Source organism: Chelonia mydas, chromosome 12 (genome assembly GCF_015237465.2).
Source record: "Chelonia mydas isolate rCheMyd1 chromosome 12, rCheMyd1.pri.v2, whole genome shotgun sequence".
Classification (NCBI taxonomy): domain Eukaryota; kingdom Metazoa; phylum Chordata; order Testudines; family Cheloniidae; genus Chelonia; species Chelonia mydas.
In genome coordinates, this window is record NC_051252.2 from 5,659,656 (window position 1) to 5,675,998 (window position 16,343).

General features: G+C 47.7%; 1 protein-coding gene across 6 annotated transcripts in view; it reads right to left on the reverse strand.

Moving 5' to 3' along the window:
• Positions 1–914: 914 nt before the first annotated feature.
• ZDHHC1 (zinc finger DHHC-type containing 1) overlaps positions 915–16,343 on the reverse strand; it is a 63,648-nt gene continuing 48,219 nt past the window's right edge. For 2 of the 6 annotated variants that reach the window (XM_037877872.2, XM_037877867.2), the window contains 5 exons: positions 12,535–12,620; positions 5,578–5,671; positions 4,507–4,618; positions 3,115–3,225; positions 915–2,647 (listed from right to left, as the gene is read on the reverse strand). In XM_037877872.2, coding sequence (XP_037733800.1) covers positions 2,121–2,647; positions 3,115–3,225; positions 4,507–4,618; positions 5,578–5,671; positions 12,535–12,620 — 930 coding nt within the window. In that variant the 3' untranslated portion in view covers positions 915–2,120. The remainder of the gene's footprint in view (positions 2,648–3,114; positions 3,226–4,506; positions 4,619–5,577; positions 5,672–12,534; positions 12,621–16,343) is intronic. The other 4 variants (XM_043526327.1, XM_037877870.2, XM_037877868.2 and 1 more) reach the window with 3 other exon arrangements.

Consider the following 16,343-nt stretch of genomic DNA (forward strand, 5'->3'; position numbering starts at 1 on the left):
ATACTGTTGCACAGCAGCACAAGGCAGCAAAGGGCACACGCGCTGCCCCAATGGGTATCGCCAAGGGGAAAATGGACGACTCTGGTGCACAGGGCACATGCACGTCTGAAGTGGAACGACCACGTGCAATCCCTTGAAAAAGAATGTGCTGATTCAAACTGCAAAGCAAAGTCCCCACCCTGAAGCATCTGCCTCTCCACCCTAACATTAGCAGGACAGCTGGTGAATTCCTCTGGCAGCTGAACACAGTCTGGGCAGGGAAGAGAAACGAAGTGCTGAGTGTAGGTAAGAGCCTTTGCACTCACTAGGTGAGTGCTGAGCTCACAGCGGGAGGTTGGCATGTGAGGAAACTTGCCTGAAAGGGCCTGGCTGTCTAAGACGCCTGCCTCATTTCTATCCATCTGATGCATTTAGAACATGCCCATCATTGTGGTATCCAGGCACCATTCCCTGTCTACTCTACAGCACTCGCTATGATTTTATCTAAGTGCCAGGAATTCCAGCCCTAATTGTCCACTAAAAGAAGCAACAGCTTTCCTGCGCCGAAGGCCAATTCCCACGGCCCCCTGTACCACAGCTGTGGGATAAAGTGGACACTTGGACCCCTGCTGCTCTCCTCCCGCCTCTTTCCTCATTCAACTCCAGCCGCAGCAAAGTGACTCAGCCACTGTCACATGATGCACTTGATAAGGGAGCTGCTTCTCTACATCCAGGAAAAAGCAGTGTTTTCTGATGGCCAGTGAGGTGCTGTGCATAGGGTCCCATTCTCACAGTGGGACAGGTTAGCCATAGGAGGATTAGCTGGGACAGCTGAGATAGGTGAAGCTGCCCCTACACCTCTTAATACCCTGGGCACCACCAAATGGCCAGGGACAAGGGAACAAACAGCTATTGCAATGAAGAATGGAAAATGATTAGCAAAGGTCATAGAAAATTTTATTGTGGACAGAGCTAATTATGGAGCTCCACACAACAAGACTCAGAATATTGTTGCATGAGGAGGGAACATAAAGGAATAAGTTGTGATTCAGTGGCTACTGTTCGAGAGAATTTTCCAGCCCTTTCCAGGCCAATGGGAGTAATCAGCCTTCTGATCATTTCAAGCCAAGTTTGCACAAGGTGAATTTCACCTAGATGACAGATATAGACAATGACAGATGAGAGAAGTGGAAACAACGCTACAGGGGCATTACCTAGCAGTGATACACCAGTGGTATGATGGCTCTATCCCTGCTACCAGGCTGAGTGCCCTACAGGTATTGCTCACACACGCACACATGTGCTGCCCATCACGCTCAAAGACCCATGTTACTATTGAGCAGTATAGAAGAGGGAAGCTGCATTCTGGACTGAGACCATAGGAATTACCTCTTGGGAGATTTAAGCATGTTAATTTCGGTGGCTAGCACATATGGGTCACTCAACCCTCTGAGGGGTCAAACCATCCCAATCCACGTTCTTCACAAGGTAAGCCAATGCATGGAGATGGTGAGAAAGCAATCCTCAGATATCTGGGCTCAATGCACCCCTCTTTCACATATAAACCATGTAACAACATTAATGGCGAACAACTTTCCAGAAGGCCAGGATGTTGGTGGAGTCAGCACAAGTTTCAGTTGGAGAGGTAGTGTCCCGCTGCCTAGGGGAAGCAGATTTCCATAGTACCCCATAGTAATGTGCCAAGGTAAGCAGAATTCTCTGGTCTGACACCGTGGTAGCTCTTGCCTCTGGTGGGGCAGCAATAAATGTCTCTTTGCAGTCTGGTGGTGACCACAGTTTGGGTGTGGGCTCTCCAGGACATTGGGGAACACCTGAAGTCCCCATATTACAGTCTATGCCCCAAGGACACCCAATGCTTCTCCAGGGTAATGGGAAGGAAGCTGAGCTGCTAACATCTCACCCTGCTCTGATGCCCTTGCTGATGATCTTGAAGCAGGCAGCAATCAGGAAGGTGGCATAACAGGTTTCCTTCTGCTCTGCAGCTTGGTCTGCTGGAAAGAAGAATCTTTCCATCAAAGAATCTGAACTCTTTGGACACCAACATGTTTGTGGAGTGAGCAATCTCCTTTCCCTTCCCTTGAAGACAAAATCCTGGAAAGTAAGCTTTGGAAGGAGTATGCCTAAGCTGGTCTTGTGTTTGTCCTCATGTCCCACAAGGGTGGGTTCTGCTCATCCACATGCTGTTTGCTAGTGCACTTCCTGTGATGGGGCTTGGATGCTATCTCACCAGGTTGGACTGGAGGCTCACCACTGCTCTCGCTCACAAACACAGCAGGTATCCTAGAGAGCAGTTCCAGCTCTTGTTCCCCATCACTGGCTCTCTGGCAGCTTTTCCTTTTTACCAGGTGCCCAGGATATAGATTCTTCTCCCCATCACCTCTGGCATGTGCTGTGGACAAGGAATGATGGTGAAAGTTGTTAAGGCTTTTGTTGGAAGCCCTCATAGGGGCAGCACTCCCCAGGCGGGTTTGAGCCACAGGGATCTCATCCATGGACTCTGCAGACTCTGAGTGGTATTCAACAGGAGGTCCAGCTGCCTGGACATGGCCAATGCTGCTTGCAGGCATGGCAGCTCTGTGAGGGAAAGCTGGCATAGGGAGATGAAGGCTGTGGGAGGATGATGAGATGGCAGCAGTGGCTGAAAATTCTGAAGGTGGAAAGAAAGGAAAAATGGAAGCATCAGAAGAGACTGTGGTTTCCCTCATCCCCAGACACATGTCCCAGTCCCAGGGGCAATTAAGATAAAAAAGGGACTGATCCACCAACATTGAAGAAGCCCATACATGCTCATGCAAAACCAGATGTAAAAAGTGCCCACAAGTCAATTCTCAGTAATGGAGTAACACATGCACTAAACATTGTACAGTATTCCAAACACCACACGACCAATTGATTTCCCCTTCTACGGCAGGCTATGTCCTCCCCAGCGCTGGGTTCCCATACCCCCTTTATCTTCTTTTCCACATACAAATCCCACAAGCCCCCTGACCCTACAGTTACATTCCCTCATGTATCCTGACATATGAAATCACATGTGCATACCATGGCACCTAACGATAAAGTGAAGTCAAAGTCCCAAATTTCATGAGTGCATTTCAAAGGACTTGCCCTCACCTTCTGGGGAAGCCTCATTTTCCTGGTGGGTCAAATCCTGCACCACGGAGCTCTGCAGTGCAGAGCTGGTTGGAACCCACTGTAGCACTGCAGCTCTGCCTGACTCCATAGCTGTGAAGTGCAATTAGAGTCCTGAAAAGGCAATGGCAGCTAAATCCTGCCTGGTATTTTCTGATAAATGCACCTGCAAAAAAACCATTCCCCCTAAGCAAGAAGAGCCTTATGGGGGAAGTGACTTAGAAGCTGAAACGATTCTACCCCCCAGATTTGAGAGGAGGATGGGTAGTGTCTGAAACAGCAGCAGCTCCTCAGCTTCACTTCAGAAGTTCACCCACCTGTCAAGTGACAGAGCGGGGAGCGGTGGGGGTCCTATTTGTTACTGATATTATTTGGAGTCTCCCCCTGGCGCAACAAACAGTGAAGTCATCCTTTCTGCTGCTGGATGCCCAAGGTCTGCATTTCTCCAGTCAGCCATGCCTAAGCCCACAGGAGGAGAATAGCTCAGAAGTCCCAGCACATCACCTTCCATCCCAGGCTGGATGGTAAAGCTCAATGGACGCTCCCACCCTCATTTTAGAGAAGGTCCAGGAGCGTGTGATGGTGAGTTCTCTGGTCCTCGCTGCTGTTCTCACTCTGGAAGTATCTTCTCCTCGTTCTGTCCTTTTAAGGGCAGCCATGTGGGAAGGGGCACAGCAGAGGCAATGCTGCTCCAGGAAGCAATCAGTATAACTGTCTTTAGTGTGAAAAGTGTTTGGTCCTTTCCAAAGTTCATCACACACTCTGCTTTGGCTCTTCACTGCATCGCACCCTTCCACCTATTATTTTCCTCCCTCTTCCCTTGCTCCCCCTGCACACACTCCTTTCTTTGTTAGCTGGTCTCCTCCCCTGCATGTGCTTCCCTGCCACTCAGTCCTTTGCTTCCCCTACTTGCACATACTGCTTGGCTGCCTCATTCCCTTCCCCCTAAACATTCCTCTCTCACTGGCGCTCCAGCCCCTGGGCTGCCTCTCGTTTTCCCCTTCCTCTTTTGAAGCTGTAGTTCCTGACAAGCCTTGATATCTGAGGAAGGAGCTACAACCAAGTGCGAACTGGCATCACGTGACAAGCCAGCTCTCCAGAGAGCTCAGTTTGGAACTAGCTGGCCTATAGTATTTGGTATTAACCCCCCAGGGATTTGCATTCTTCATTTTGGTTTTCCTCTCTCTTCTGTTTTTCTAATGTTTCCCTGCTAATTCCCTTACATTTCTCCTGATTGTGGGGCTCAAACAGAGGCACTCCCTGTGGCTCACGGACCTGGTTAGGGTGCTGGGAGAGGGGCTCTCTATGGCACATTCGCCTGCCTGGCTCATGGAAACGCAGCTGGAACAGAGGGGCTTACTGAAGCACACTCACCTGTCTGGGTAGCTGGGAGAGGGCGCCTGGGCTGACTGCTTGTCTTGGATTTTTCAGCCATGTCTGAGGATGGAACCTTATGCACCTTTTTCTTCTTCCTCTTCTTCTGCTGCTATGAAAACAAGGAGCTCAGACGAAGGGAGATCCACTCATTCGTTCAAAGATGCTGCACTGACAGCTTTTATAACTCCTGTCTTTGTTTAACTTCCTTCATTTTGTAAATCAGTTTGATAAATGATTTCATTCTAGAGTTTGGGAGGGAAGGGATTGAGGGGGTGGGGGGAGTGATGCAAGGAGCCCCTATTGAGTGCACTGAGTTTGGCCTACACAAGCTACGAAGTATGCAACCGCCTAGTAAGGCCTTCTGTTAAAAGCAATGAGAAACAATCGGGCATAAGCCCTGAGAAAGAAGAGAGCATCACACTACATAGCAACTTGCCACCCGATCAGGAATGAAGAGCAGTGGCATAGTGGCACAGGTGACTAATTCTAAGCACACTGGGAAGCCCCAAACACACAGTCCTTCCCTGGGCAGAGGTTCCAAGGGAACCCCAGGTTCCTGCCTTTTTCACTCTGGAAATAAAGTGTTCTGCATTCTACTGAGTTGGGTGGAAGAGGAAACAGTGGGAGAGTGCACATGCTGCATGCACTGCCAGCGGGCTACGTTTGTGAGGTGACAGTGGGGTGTACGTGTTGGGTTACTGTGGGCAGGGTGTGTTCTTTGTGAAAGAAAAGAGAAGATAGGGATATGTGGGGGTTTGCATGCATGAAGTGAGGGGACAGGAGAGCGTATCCCCGGGTGTGAAGTGAGGGGATGGGACCATGTGTCTCTGTGGGCTGGTCTACACTAGAAAGTTAGGTCGACCTAGCTACGCTGCTCCACAGGTGAGAACGCTCGCTGTTTCTGTAGTAAGTATCTACACTACAGTGTCGCAGACATGTGTGAGCACAAGAGGAGGAGGCATGTGTCTGAAAGAAGTGACAGTCGGGTGCGCTGTATGTGTCTGTGAGAGACATGCTGACACAGTACAAGCACAGCAGCTCACAGGCTAGAGCAAGGCTCCCACTTACCTGGGTGTGAACTATGGACTGAAGAGCTGGAAGCTCAGGAGAAGAGTTGAGCTCGGGGTCTGCTCCACCATTGTGGACACCAAACTTTGAAAGCCTAAAACACATGAAGAATACACAAGATATTGCAGCTTTCTTAAGGAACAGTTAACTCTTTGATGCCCACGTGCCTCGAAACAGCTTGGCTGGGCTCCTTCCTTAAAGGGTGTTCCAAGAGAGTGCTGTGGGGCAATTGTTCCCCCCCCCCCCCCACACCCAAGGGCACTGTTGTGTGGAACTCCCTAGGGTTCCATCTTGTCTCCCCTCCTGATCAACATGCACATGGGACTGAAAACTAGGAGGGTACAGAAAAGGGCAACAAAAATGATGAGGGGTATGGAATGGTTTCCATATGAGGAGAGATTAATAAGACTGGGACTTTTCAGCTTGAAAAAGAGATGACGAAGGGGGGATATGATGGATGTCTATAAAATCATGACTGGTGTGGAGAAAGTGAATAGGGAAGTATTATTTACTCCTTCTCATAACACAAGAACTAGGGGTCACCCAATGAAGGTTTTAAAACAAACAAAAGAAAATATTTCTTCACACAACACACAGTCAACCTGTGGAACTCTTTGCCAGAGAACGTTATGAAGGCCAAGACTATACCATGGTTCAAAAAGGAACTAGTTAAGTTCATGGAGGACAGGTCCATCAATGGCTATTAGCCAGGATGGGCAGAGATGGTGTCCCTAGCCTCTGTTTGCCAGAAGCTGGGAATGGGTGACTTGGGATGGATCACTGGGTTATTACCTGTTCTGTTCATTCCCCCTGGGGCACCTGGCATTGGCCACTGTCAGAAGACAGGATACTGGGCTAGATGGACCTTTGGTCTGACCCAGTATGGCCATTCTTATGTTCTTATGCATCCTCCCCCGAGGCCCTGTCCGCCCACCGCTCACTCCACTCCGCCCCCTCCCTCGAGGTCCCTCCCTCCTCCTCCAAGGCCCTCCCACCTGCCACTCGCTCCTCTCTGCCTCTTCTCTCAATGCCCCCTACCTACTGCTCGCTCCTCTCCGTTCCCTCCCCGGAGGCCCCGCCCACTGCTCACTCCTCTCTGCCCCCTTCCCAGAACAGGGGGGCCACCAGGGGGCCATGGCCCCTCACTTTTTCCTGCCTTAGGTGAGCAATGGGAGGGCACCACGGAAGAATATCTGGACAAGTAATGCTCTTGTGTAAGACCACAGGTCCTCACAGCATGTCAACATTGTATTTAAAAGGAAGGTGAACAGAAGGATCTGCTACCATCCAACTCCAAGGAAGTAATGCAGATCTCCTCAGCAAAAGGTGGAGCAGCTCCATTTGAAGTTAAAGATGATCTCAGTGCTGGCTATGCATGTCCCTACATTGGTGGTACCAATGTCTGCATCGATGGCAATCCTGATGGAACTGTTGAAGTAGCTGACAACGATGACTGCAGACTAGGGTGAAATGCTGATTGAACCGCCACTGGTACCAACATTATTAATGTCCTGCCACAGGTCAGTCCTGGATGATGTAATATCGGTAAATGCAGTACCAATAGACATAACAAGTCTTTTGCAGCCAAAAAAGCTTTTGGCATCCAGAGGACCAAAATAGGAGGCATAGCCTCAGTAGGTAGGGCAGGAAGTACTGGTCCCAGTGGTATGGGTATAAAAGTAGCCGAACGGAGTACAGAGAGAACATAAAGATGGTACCAGAGTTGGAATGACCTTGAATGCTGAAGGCATCTGTCTTGATGGCCCTGTGCTAGAGGTGACAGTGTTCCCTGGTACCAGAGAGGACTGTTACCTGGGTTCTGACTTCAGCACAGTACTGGAGGACTTGTATCTTTTACTTGACTCATCACTCCTGGGAGTTGTGGATGAAGACTTTTTCAATCTGGCCTCAGCCTCCAACAGAAAACTGGACTTCTTTGGCTTTGATGAAGCCACAGAGGAGGAAGAAGAACGCCTCTTTTCCCCAGGTTTCACCTGAGGGACCAAGGCAGCTGGAAGAACACTTTGGTAGATGAGCTTTCATCCTTCTCATGAGCAGGGCCATTAAGGTCTGCGGAGGGATGTGTTGTCTTCTTGAAGATCTCCAGATTCTGTAGTTCTTGAAAGGAATGGGGTGCAAATAGGGCACCTGTCCCTCACATGCCGTCTTCCAAACAAAAGAGACAGACTGTTTATCATTTGCTGGCATTACTGCCCTGCAAATTGAACACAGCTTAAATCCCGGAGAACTCTGCATTGTGATTGAAATACCAGGAAAACTAAATTATCTATACTCTATCATAAAACTAACCTAAGGGCTTGTCTATGCTGGGGGAGGAGCAACAGCACTGCAGGCTCAGGGGAGGGGGCAGGAAGGGGTGGAGCGGGGGCAGAGCCTGTGGCAGAGCCAGGGGTTGAGCAGTGAGCACCCCCCGGCACACTGGAAAGTTGGCGCCTGTAGCTCCAGCCCTGGAGTCGGTGCCTGTACAAGGAGCCGCATATTAACTTCTGAAGAGACACATGTGGCTCCGGAGCCCCAGGTTGGCCACCCCTGCAATAGAAGAAACAAGGCCTGCTATAAAAGGGAGAGTCTGGAGAAGGAAAGGGAGGCTGAAAGGCCTGGGACAGGCCTGCCCTGGCTGCCCACATGAACAGAGCTGAGACACCGAAGCAGACTGCTAGACTTAGAGTTGAGGGTCCAAGAACTGCCCTGACTGAGGTCAGACTAAAGAGGGACAGTCAGGAGCAGCAGTGCCCCCTCAAAAGACCACACCAGGAGCTGGGGATGTCTGTGTTATGCAGGTCAGAGTAGATGATCACAGTGGTCCCTGCTGGCCTTGGAGTCTATGAATCTAGGCAGAACTTTGAAGGATCAGAAGTTTGAATATAATGTGGACAGTGAGAAGGCAGCACTGAAGGGAGTGGAATAGTGGAGTGACATGATCTGAGTGTCATGCAAGGAAGACCCTTTTTGGATGGACTGGACAGCGGCAAGGTGACAGGCAGGGAGACCAGAGAAGAGAAGGTTGCAGTACTCAAGGTGAGAGTTAACCAAACCTGGCCCCAGGAATTTAGCAGTTGCTCTGAAAAAGAGAGGATGGACTTTTGGGTATGGTAAAGGAAATAACACTGTATAGTTTGGTGTGTGGTTTCCGATACCCAGGGGCTAGTGGTGTGCGTATGTGGGAAGGAGAGAGGAAAGAGTGTGTTAAGTATTTAAAGAGTCTCACACTGCACAGTCATGAGGGCCTGTGAATTTTGTGTCCAGCATGACGGAGGAAGAAAACAAGGGGCTGGGTTTTGAACACATCCCAACCAGGGCCCCAACGGTGTGGTAGGTGAGAGTAGGGGATCTCAAAGTGAAGTAGGACTGGAGAGAAGAACCACCTCTACAGGGAGTTCTTTATGTTGTAAGTCACAGGGTTCCCAATCAGAGAGAAGGAGAGTCCCAGAAGTGCAGGGCAAGTGGGAACTCTCTCTCGTATCCCTACTGCAGCCCTAAGGGAGCAGATGCCAGGGGCATGTGGCCCTGGTGCATATCCCTCCGGCAGAGGAACAGTTGGTTGATGCTGTTGCTTGTGTTTCAGAGGAGGGTTATACCTGGGACCGAGTGTATCCAGTTGTCCAATTCTGGCTTTTCCTACTGTCCTAACTTCATAAAAGTCAGTGGCATACATTCCTCTCTGTCTTTTTTCTCCTCTCCTCTCCTCTCTATCTCTTCCCTGGATGGCCTGGCCTGATGCTGTAGTCCTGGGTGAAGAGATGTTGGAAGGAGAGCATAATGAAGCAGGTTTCCTAGACACACACACCTCCTGCCACTTACATTAACAACATGCTCTTGCTGCTCCCTCACCCACACAAACCCCTTCCCTAGGTAAACACATTCAGGCTTGAATTAAAGTCTGTCTTATTAAACAGGTACTGATCCTGAGATACCGGCACGAGCTGTGGGGAATCTTGTTAGGCACAGAGAACCAAAAGCACCTCAGTTATAGAAATCAGGGTTCAACCCTCCGTATGGAATAAGAGTACCTAGCACTCTTCTGCCTTCAAAGCACTACACAAACACTAACTCATTAATCGTCATGGCACCCCTGTGAGCTAGGTGACTGTTGTCACCAATTTACAGGTATGGAGACTGATGTAGAAAGGTTAAGTCACTTGTCCAAGGCCACAGAGTGAATCAGCATCAGAGCCAAGATTAGAATGCAGGAGTTCCTGGCTCCCAGGTCCAAGCTCAGACTGCCAGGTCATGCCTGTCTCTTCCGGAGGCAAATGTTGGATGGCATTCCCATCGTTCAGAGAGAACAGTTGGAAGGCATGGAGGGAGGTGCAACCTCATCACAGTGCATGATGGAAAGATAATCAGGAGTGTAATCAGGGGTGTATTCAGGAAGGCCAAAACACAACTGGAGTTGCAGCTAGCAAGGGATGTGAAGGGTAACAAGAAGGGGTTCTACAGGTATGTTAGCAACAAGAAAAAGGTCAGGGAAAGTGTGGGACCCCTCATGAATGGGGGAGGCAACCTAATGACAGATGATGTGGAAAAAGCTGAAGTACTCAATGCTTTTTTTGCCTTGGTCTTCACAGACATGGTCAGCTCCCACACTGCTGTCCTGGGCAACACAGTATGGGGAAGAGGTGAGCAGCCCTCAGTGGTGAAAGAACAGCTTAAGGACTATCTAGAAAAGCTGGACATTCACAAGTCCATGGGTCCAGATCTAATGCATCTGAGGTGCTGACGGAATTGGCTGATGTGATTGCAGAGCCATTGGCCATTATCTTTGAAAACTCGTGCCGATCGGGGGAGGTCTCGGACGACTGGAAAAAGGCAATTATAGTGCCCATCTTTAAAAAAGGGAAGAAGAAGAACCCGGGGAACTACAGACTGGTCAGCCTCACCTCAGACCCTGGAAAAATCATGAAGCAGGTCCTTAAGGAAACCATTTTGAAGCACTTGGAGGTGAGGAAGGTAATCAGGAACAGTCAACATCGATTCACCAAGGGGAAGTCATGCCTGACCAACCTGATTGCCTTCTATGATGAGATAACTGGCACTGTGGATATGGGGAAAGCAGTGGACGTGATATATCTTGACTTTAGCAAAGCTTTTGATATGGTCTCCCACAGTATTCTTGCCAGCAAGTTAAAAAAGCATGGATAGGATGAATGGACTATAAGGTGGATAGAAAGCTGGCTAGATTGTCAGGCTCAATGGGTAGTGATCAATGGCTTGATGTCTAGTTGGCAGCTGGTATCAAGCGGAGTGCCCCAGGGTTTGGTCGCGGGGCCAGTTTTGTTCAACATCTTTATTAATGATCTGGATGATGGGATGGATTGCACCCTCAGCAAGTTCGCAGATGACACTAGGCTGGGGAGAGAGGTAGATACACTGGAGGGTAGGGATAGGGTCCAGAGTGACCTAGACAAATTGGAGGATTGGGCCAAAAGAAATCTGATGAGGTTCAACAAGGACAAGTGCAGAGTCCTGCACTTAGGACGGAAGAATCCCATGCACTGCTACAGACTAGGGACCGAATGGCTCGGCAGCAGTTCTGCAGAAAAGAACCTTGGGATTACAGTGGATGAGAAGCTGGATATGAGTCAGCAGTGTGCCCTCATTGCCAAGAAGGCTAATGGCATATTGGGCTGCATTACTAGGAGCATTGCCAGCAGATCGAGGAAAGTAATTATTCCCCTCTATTCGGCACTGGTGAGGCCACATCTGGAGTACTGCGTCCAGTTTTGGGCCCCCCCACTACAGAAAGGATGTGGACAAATTGGAGAGAGACCAGCAGTGGGCAACGAAAATGATCAAGGGGCTGGGGCACATGACTTACGAGGAGAGGCTGAGGGAACTGGGCTTGTTTACTCTGCAAAAGAGAAGAGTGAGGGGGGATTTGATAGCAGCCTTCAACTACCTGAAGGGGGGTTCCAACGAGGATGGAGCTTGGCTGTTCTCAGGGGTGGCAGATGACAGAACAAGGAGCAATGGTCTCAAGTTGCAGTGGGGGAGGTCTAGGTTGGATATTAGGAAACACTATTTCACTAGGAGGGTGGTGAAACACTGGAATGGGTTACCTAGGGAGGTGGTGGAATCTCCATCCATGGAGATTTTTAAGGCCCAGCTTGACAAAGCCCTGGCTGGGATGATTTAGTTGGTGTTGGTCCTTCTTTGAGCAGGGGGTTGGACTAGATGACCTCCTGAGGTCTCTTCCAACCCTAATCTTCTATGATTCTATGATAAAATCCTCTACAGTTTCAATAAAAGCTACTTGGATAAGAAGTCGTCTCTGTCAGTTGACCCCTAGGGCAGAAGTAAAGAGTATTTTCCTCATGCATTTATATTAACCAGCCAGGCAGTAAAGTTCACTGCTTCTTAACCAGGGTAGTTTTCTGTCAACGTGCTGCACTGCAGGGGTTTCATGAAATGATGCCCAAGGACAGGTAAAAATCTAATGAGAATGGAGTGGCAAACTCTCAGAACAGCAGAGCCCTTTTCATGGTAAGGCAGTCTCAGATACCCAGTTGCTTCCTGCTTCTATCTGAAAGCTCTCCAATCCCAGTCATGTTCTCAGACATGCCTGTGGAGCTCCCATGTACTCCAAAGGCAGGTGCACACCTCTAGTGGAGGACAAAGCTTAGTATTCTGGTTTTCAGTTGTACTGCACAGAATTTTTCAAGACCACAAGCAGAATTTTCAACTGCAAAGATCCCATAAGTAATTTTAATGTAAGACAGTCCCGCTAGAGAGTTCTGGAAAAGATGTTTTCCTCGTAGGTTAAAGAACCTCTGGAGGTGTTTATACACTCTTAGGCACCGAGGTTAAAGCATGGCATGCTCAAACACACAAATGCACTTTTACCCCCACTGGGGTCACAGGAGGTGACTTTGGTGTCAATTTCATACACAGCACACACCACTCCGGGAAACCTCTGCTAGCGTTAGTTGTACTCACTCTCTGCCTGATGCTACTGTTGACGAGTCTTCCCTCTGTATCCCCGGGTTGGTGTAGCCAAGATTTCCTGCATAAAAACCCACCTCCTGAAAAGAACAAGAATAAACATTAACAAAACTATTTGGGCGCCTGAATGAAGGACTCACATCAGCAGGGTTAAGAAGCAGGTTTTCCCCTTAATCACAAGTCGGAAGGGAGGCTTTCTGCTCGGCCAGCCCGCCAGCGAGACACATTAGTGGAGGCTATTGTTTAATGAGATGAAAAAAAGAAGGTTGAGGCCCCGCTCTGTGAAATACTGACGGGACCAAACAACGGAGGCTAGATCTACAGCCCACTCAGAATGGAGAAACGAACACAAACCTCAGCTTCTTTGGGACTTAAAAACAGTCCCTCAGAAAAATATGCACCAGACCCAAACAGCTGGATTAAAGAAAAAGAGTGATTAGACTATTAAATGCAAAAATTCCTGTGAATTCAACACTGAGGTTTCAAAGGGAAGTGTGCAAAGGCCAGGAACCCCAAGAGTGAAGGTTAAGTCTACTCTTTTGGACAAATGGTTTTCTAGACGTACATGTATCCAAGATAACATACGATCTGGAATTTACAGATGACATTATGATGTCAATATACAAGAGGGCTGAGTTAATAAATCTTTTAAATCCCAATTACTGGATTGAGGGGAAGGCCCCCCAACCTACCCATCACCCCTATAAAGAAGTAAATAAACCTGACCATGCAATGGAGATGGCCAGAATACAAAAGCATTGAGATTGATAGGCAGCCATCAGAGAAGACAGGCTTGGTTCAGGAGAGCCTGGGCTGCGACATCTCAGTTCAGTACACTTTTCCCAACTGATTTGAAACCTGAACAACTACCAAACCAGTCTTCTCCAAACCTGATTTAGCTTGTACGTTTCATGGAGACTTTAAAGACAAGCTTAATGAAAATCACTAACATCGATTTAAAGTTATGAAAACAAGATTGTTAAAAGTGATAGTGACTTTGGGTGCCCACTGTGACATACCACGGTGCAATTCGGACCAATCAGGGGCTGTGTCATCCCCGCCCTGCAACCTTGGGTGCCTTACAATGCCTTGCTGCAGTAGGTCCAACCGGGGCCGCTCACAGCCTTCCAACATGCAAGTCACACCCTGAGTGTCTGTGTGAAACTGCAACCTGCCAGCCATGCTACACGCTGGCTCTCACCAGCCTTGGTTACTTCTTCAGGGCAACTCCAACACACTGCCAGACCTAGATTTTCCCCCCAAAATTAATGTCTTGTACTGCGCAGCCCTCTCCTGGACAGTCCAAATATATTAAGTCTATTATTTCTTTACAGCAATAATATACACCAGCTTATTACCTTAAATAGAGATACCCAGAGACTTTAATTTAAATACACTGGATTAGGTAAAACAATAAAGCAAGTTTATTAACTATAAAGAGAGAGATTTTATGTGAATACAAGCAATGAGGCAAAAGAGTCAGAACTGGTTACAAAAAAACTAAAAGATAAAATGCTTTCTACTCCCCAACTTAACAAACTATATTAGATTTAAAGCAAAGTTTCTCACCACATACTTCCAACAGCATTACTGACCAAACCTCTAGGTAGGATCCCTCCCCCCAAGTTCAACCGCTGCCTCTTTTGTCTTCTCAGGTGCAAAGAGTGAAATGGACAGGGAGGGAGAGGAGAGCTGTCATGGGGTGTTTGCCTCTCCTTTTATAAGTTTCAGTCCCGCTCTTGAAAAACATTTCCAGCTGAGAACCAGGAGACAAAGAGTCTGTGTGGAAGGAAGTTCCCTGCTGGGTTTTTTCACCTGTCTATGCTCATGTGCAGGTTTCCTTTTGTTTCCTCCATTCCCTTTTCTGCTGGATGACTCTGTTTACTGCTTAAATGCAAATTAAGGGAAGCCAACATTCCTTTGTTTAGGGAGACCTGTTTGCCGACTTCTGTCTGGGAGTTGTGGGGTTTGGAAGATGTGCTAATAACATCATACAGGGGGATCTTATAACTTCACATACAATCTTGCTACATATACTTCACCATGACAATACTGACCAGCAAGTTATGAGTTTTTAAATGATACCTCACAAGGCATACTTTGTACAAAGATTATTATAATAGTGTGTAAGGTGTGAATACAGGGGTGCATTCTGTCACACCCACTTTGGGAAATCTTTAAGGGGCTTGATCTTCAGAAAATTCTGAGCACCCAGCCTCTGAAAATCAGTCTCAAGTTGGGCACCCAAAACTATAAGCACCGAAAATCTTGGTCTGAATGTTTAAAGTCCTGGTACCATCCTACCTCATGATTAAAGGAAAGGAAAACGGATCATTCAGAGCTGCCAAATTTTAAAAAATGCTCTTATTTTAAATTTTAAATGTTCATAACTTTAGAACTATTGAACCAGTTTTCTTAAATATCAAGACAAGTTTGGAAATAATTGGTTTAGTAGATTTAAAGCTATGAAATTTCTGAAGTCAACAAACCACTTTGGGAGTGTGCAATTACCTAGCTGTTCACATTATATGAGCAGGGTATATTTCAAATGAGGCAACAGGGAGGCCACAGTAAGAGACAATCTCACACCAAGGCAGACATGTGGCAGGAAAGATTTAGATTTTTTCAAAGAAAACCACCTTGTGGCTGAAAAGAGCTGCTGTTGGAGAGATCCAAGCAAGACAGTGGCCATTACAGGGCACAGCTATTGGGAGTGATTGGGGCTCAGTGTTTACACAGAAGGGGTTTCTCAATGCTGAGTTCAACCCTATGATCTGCTATCCAAACAATTATTGCTCAGTAACAAAGTGTGACATCTTCTCCCTTAACAGAGTTGGATGAGAAATGTGTCAGTGACAAGGCTCTCTCAGTTTTCTACTCATGTTGATCTGTATAATCTGTCATCACTAGACAAAGTATCTGTTGTCCTACAGACAAAGAAGCTACCCATTAAGACAAGAGGAACATTGATCATCTGTTGCATCACACATTCTTGGAAAACATTCTCTGCCATGTCCACAGAATGCAAACACATGAGTGAATTGCAACGCAGGCCTGGCACACCAATAAGGTTAACAAAGTACACATCTCAGGAATTTTCTGAGCAACACCCTCCTAGAGGAAAAAAAGCCTTCTAAAATCCACTTCATTCATTTTAGTCTTGTAAATCACATAGAATCATAATGCTCACATGACACCCTAACAGAGTACGCCATAAGGACTGACCAGCAAAAACAAATGGAAGCAGACTTGACAGCTAGTAAATGTGATGAACTCTCACTGTGTTACATCAGGAATACTGCACAACATAGCCATAATCCCTTCTTTGGCTCAGAGCATCACGTAATGGGACACAGTTCTTTAGTCTCCTCAGTCTAGGAGGGCAGAAGAATCTGTGCCTTAGATTATCCAAAGCCACCTCCCAGAACATAGTGATCAGAAAACTTTGCCTCCATCTCTGCAGCAACATAAATTAAGTATTACCGCAATGACTGCGCAGTGCTTCAAATTAACCAGATATCCTGAACCTACCGTACATGAATAATGCCAGGGTACTCTTTTCACAGCCTACACTGCACATCCCAAGGCCAAGGCCATGCCTACACTACAAACTTTTGTCATGTCAAGTTACATTGGCATAAAGCCACCGCACATAGTATATTGCTTGTGCGCATACATACTTGACTCCTTGCACTGGTGCTGTGTGAACTCACCAGGAGTGCTTGTGTCAATGCAGTGTGGTGCACCATGGGTAGGTATCCCAGCATGCAACCCACCACCATCCAGGGAAGTTTTGGCAATGC